At 39.1% G+C, this 4,288-nt stretch overlaps 1 protein-coding gene across 1 annotated transcript; it reads right to left on the bottom strand.

Annotated features, from left to right (window-relative positions):
- Nucleotides 1-2,448: 2,448 nt before the first annotated feature.
- On the bottom strand, nt 2,449-3,766 carry LOC117305907 (BEN domain-containing protein 5-like; the record flags this gene model as incomplete). Its single annotated transcript, XM_033790796.1, is given in 2 exon segments — nt 2,449-2,884; nt 3,707-3,766. Coding segments are annotated over 2 exon segments (447 nt in total), but the record flags the coding sequence as incomplete, so codon positions are not given.
- Nucleotides 3,767-4,288: the final 522 nt, after the last annotated feature.

Below are 4,288 nucleotides of genomic sequence, written 5' to 3'. Positions count from 1 at the left end.
ACCAGCCCTGATCCCCTTGCCCGGCCCGCCCATGCACACACAAATCCTTTTTATACTCCCATGACTCAATACATCAGGTGCTATCCTTGCCACCTGATGCAACCATAGTAGGCTACATCAGGTACTTATATTGGTACCCAAGGTATAGGCCTACTTCACTTCTTTATAATCGAGGTAGGCCTATTCATAATACATCAGTGCTATACCTTGTTACCTGAAATACTTTATGGTTGTGTTGTTTTATAAGCGAGGTATTCATAGTGAATCAGGTGCTACCAATTGGCACCTGCAATACTTCAATTCTGATGTGTGTGGTTTTTTTAGGCGTAGTGCATCATGTGCTACCGTCGCCTGAGGTACTTCCCTTTGTGGTATATTTTTATAAGCGTGGTATTCATAGTGCATCAGGTGCTACCTTGTTGCCTAAGGTACTTCACCTTGTGGTGTATTTTTATAAGCGCGGTGTTCATAGTACATCATGTGCTACCTTGGCGCCTAAGGCACTTTAATTATTGGTGTATTTTTACAAGTGCGGTGTTTATAGTGCACGAGGTGCTATCTTGGCGCCTGAGGTACTTCAATTATTTATGTATTTTATATAAGCGCGGTATTCATAGTGCATCAGGTGCTACCTTGGCGCCTAAGGTACTTCACTTCTTGTCTATTTGTGTAAGTAGGGTATTCATATAGTACATCAGGTGCTACCTCGTCGCCTGGGGTACTTCACTTTGTAGTGTATTTTAATAAGCGCGGTATTCATAGTGCACCAGGTGCTACCTTGGCGCCTGAGGTAGTACACGTTTTGGTGTGTTAAATACATGATGTGCTTCAGGTGTGCCAAGAAGCTGCTCAGCTGAAGGCCGTTGGCTGAGGTGAGAGTTTTAATACACGTGAGGTATGAAATGACACACATACGCTAATCCTAAGTACCTCAAGTGCCTTAAGTATAGTCAAAATCTGTATTAGCTATCACTTCAGGTACATCACTGCTTCATCAAGCACATAAGGTGTTGTTCTTCAGCTATTTCACATCGCATCAAGCTTCTCAGGTGTCAATATGCAACTACATGCACACTTCATGTGCAGCTTGTACCAATTCCCATGCACCTACAAGTGCATGAAGTGCGGCCACTTTTTACAGTGTATGCACTGCAGTTGTTGCTAAATCGTGCCGCACCGGGCCGGGGTACACTACGCCAACAGACTTGAATCAAGGCTATACGTTTTGTTGTTCTTCTTTCCATCTTCTCATTCAGAAGATCGGGTAATTCATCTTTAGGTTTGTCTGTCTGAAACTGCAGTAATTGTTTATGAATTTGTGTTCAACTCTAAACCAGTGAAATTGGATACACATACCTTTCATAGCCTTGACCTTCTGGGGACTTAAGGGAGCCCTGGCTTCGCGTGTTGATTTGTATCGGGGACACACTTTTCCCTCAACCGACCTGTCTTTCAAATTGCCAGTCCCCCAAACTGCCACAGCCAGACCTTTGACGAAGAGTGAATGCTTTTTCTGGCATTGCAGTGCATCCCACTGGATAGATGTCAAGCTGATCCCAGCACCAATTGAAATCTGTGAGTAAAAACCACAATTTATGTACACATATGCACTATACATTTACATGTATACAACTGGCAGTCTCCTTCACTCTAAGAAAATTTGACATCAAAATCGTGGTGCATTGAATTACCTGCTCAGGTATATGTACTATGTTTTGTATTCTGTAATTTAATGTTAAGTTTGAATTAGCGAAGACTTTAGTAAGGGTAGACTTCCCTTTAAATTTTCTTTTAAACATGCACTTAAAACAACAAAAAACTTCTTACCATTCCATCCTCTTCAACATAATTGGAGGCTTGTGAGATACTAGCTTCACTATCTTCAGTAGAAACAACCAGCTCCTCGGATCGTTGTTTTGCTGGTGGATTTTTAGACACGACTGAAACAATATTTCCAAAACAGGGTACATAACTTTTCCAGCATAAAAAAATTGCATGTTGTCTTCTGGGTATGGTGAAAATGGAATTCATTAATATTTCGAGTCAAGGATTTTAGCATGTCAGCTCTTTGTGGAACGGGAATGTTGTGGTTAAAAAATAATTAATTTATAATAAAATCCACATCGGGAAAACATTGAATTGAGTGAAACCTTTACCTTTTTCATATTAAATCAGGTGGTAAAGATTTTTGCCATCTTGAAAAAAAAGGCCTTATTAATCAGAATGTCAGAACTTAATTGAGAGATGGTAACTAAAAAAAAATGAATTTCTGATGTCATGTACTTTTCAAAAACACAGCGATAGTGAGCTGATTTTGTTTCTCAATACAATGCCCAAAAATTACCTATAGGGGCTCAGGGCAGAGAAAGCATTTTGTTATTTTCTTATAAATGACCAAACAGAACAAGCAAAAAAATGTCATGGGTTTTATACTAATTGTAAAATGCCTCCGGCTTCAATCCTATAGTTTCAAATGAATCTAATTATAGTCAAGTCATCATGGATAGTCCACCGTACCTTTAATTCTGCTGCCCAAAAGATGTAGAAACTTTTGATTTTGATCTTCCCATAGCTTACCTTGTGTTTTTTCACTCAGAGTCTTTAATAGCTGTTGTTGGAGGTCTTTATTTAAGTTTTGCAACTCAAGAACTGATGTCTTGAGTTTCTTATTTTCCTGCTCCAGCTCGCTGTTCTTGGCGTGTACCTCCTTGTGCTTTCTTTTTGATCTCTGCAACTTCGAGACACAATCACTGTGTTCACAAGTGGTCATTGGCTGATCTTCTGAAGGGAAGAGGGGCGACGCCTTCTTTTTGGCAATATTCTCCGATATTATGGACTTTAAGCTCTTTTGCCTAGAAGCTATTTGGTCCCGTTTTTGCTCTTTCTACAATTTAAATTAAATGTAAACAAAGCTTGACATTATAAATGGTGGTAACCAAAAGCTTTCTGTGCAAGCAGTGTCATGTCGACCCTGATGACCATTTGCATAACATAAGGGGTGGGTGCATACTGCATTCCACTTAATTAGAAAGCATATCGTCAGAAAGGTTAGCAATTAAATCAAGGGAACCGATTATAAGTGAAACGACAATGTATTTCTATTATTAATTTGTTTTCTTAAAATCTTATTGATGATGTTTTTAGTTTAAGTGTTCTAAATTGATTCATTACACATTAAAGATAAAATCCTAAAGTTCTTAGAATGTGTGTCATGATTTTTGAAAGTGGTAAATGTGGTAAAAGTCTGACAAAACAGTCTTAAGCCGTGTTCAAGATCTCGCTTGCACTGGACCTTTCGGCTCGGTTAAACTAACCTGGTCAATTTAACCGGGCAGAAGTGGTTAAACTACCCAGTCGGGTCAGGTAAGTTACAAGGGAGGACAACTTCCTGGGCTGCTCGCAATGGACTTAAAATGGTTAAGTTGCCCATTTGATCGGTTAGTTTACCCAAAATAAGTCCAATGCGAACACGGCTAATAATAAAGTATCACATCAGTGATTTGCTACTAGTAGTACATAGGATTGTCTTGCAACCCTCCAGTCTGCAACCATCGGGGGATGGAGGGTTCTGATTATCGCAACTAAAATTTGGCATTTTTGTATTGTATGTAATCATTCAATGTAGTTGGTAGTATGGTTACCACAGTTAAGCCTAAGGTGTTGCTCACAAACTACATAATTTGTTTTATAATTAAATGCAACTTACACGTCCCTTGGCAGTTTCTTTTCGTGTGACTTGCTCATCTTCTGATGAGCTCTCCTCAACGCTGGTATCTAGCACTTTTGGTACTCTGACCCTGGAAGCGTTCTTCTTGGCTTGCATTTCCTCAACAGAAGCTAATGGATGGTAAAGTATGTGAATACAATTTAAAAATAGAAATAACAAGCAATTACAGCAAACTACTTATTCGTAAGTACACAAAACTACCTGTCGCAGTCATTATGAGTCATAATGAGTTATTTTATTGGTTTAATCAGTGTTGTTTGATGGTAGTAATCGTAATTAGTAAATCAGGTTTCTACTTCTACTTCTACTTTGTAACTCGGCAGGATCAATAAGTTCAGGCATAAACGCCACTGTGCTGTATTGCTGAAAACAGCCAAGGCTTGAGTGACTGGGTGTAGTGTTGTTTAATTCAAGGAGTATTCCACAGTGTGCTGATTTAAGGATGACCAATAAATCATGTATCAGGTTGACTTCCCCATATATACACAGTAATCTATTGAACACAGCTGGATAGATTACTGTGTAATGACTATGAGGGGAAGTAAACGTACAACCTGACAC

This window comes from Asterias rubens, unplaced genomic scaffold, assembly GCF_902459465.1.
Source record: "Asterias rubens unplaced genomic scaffold, eAstRub1.3, whole genome shotgun sequence".
Taxonomy (NCBI): domain Eukaryota; kingdom Metazoa; phylum Echinodermata; class Asteroidea; order Forcipulatida; family Asteriidae; genus Asterias; species Asterias rubens.
This window is presented reverse-complemented; position numbering and strand designations above follow the sequence as displayed.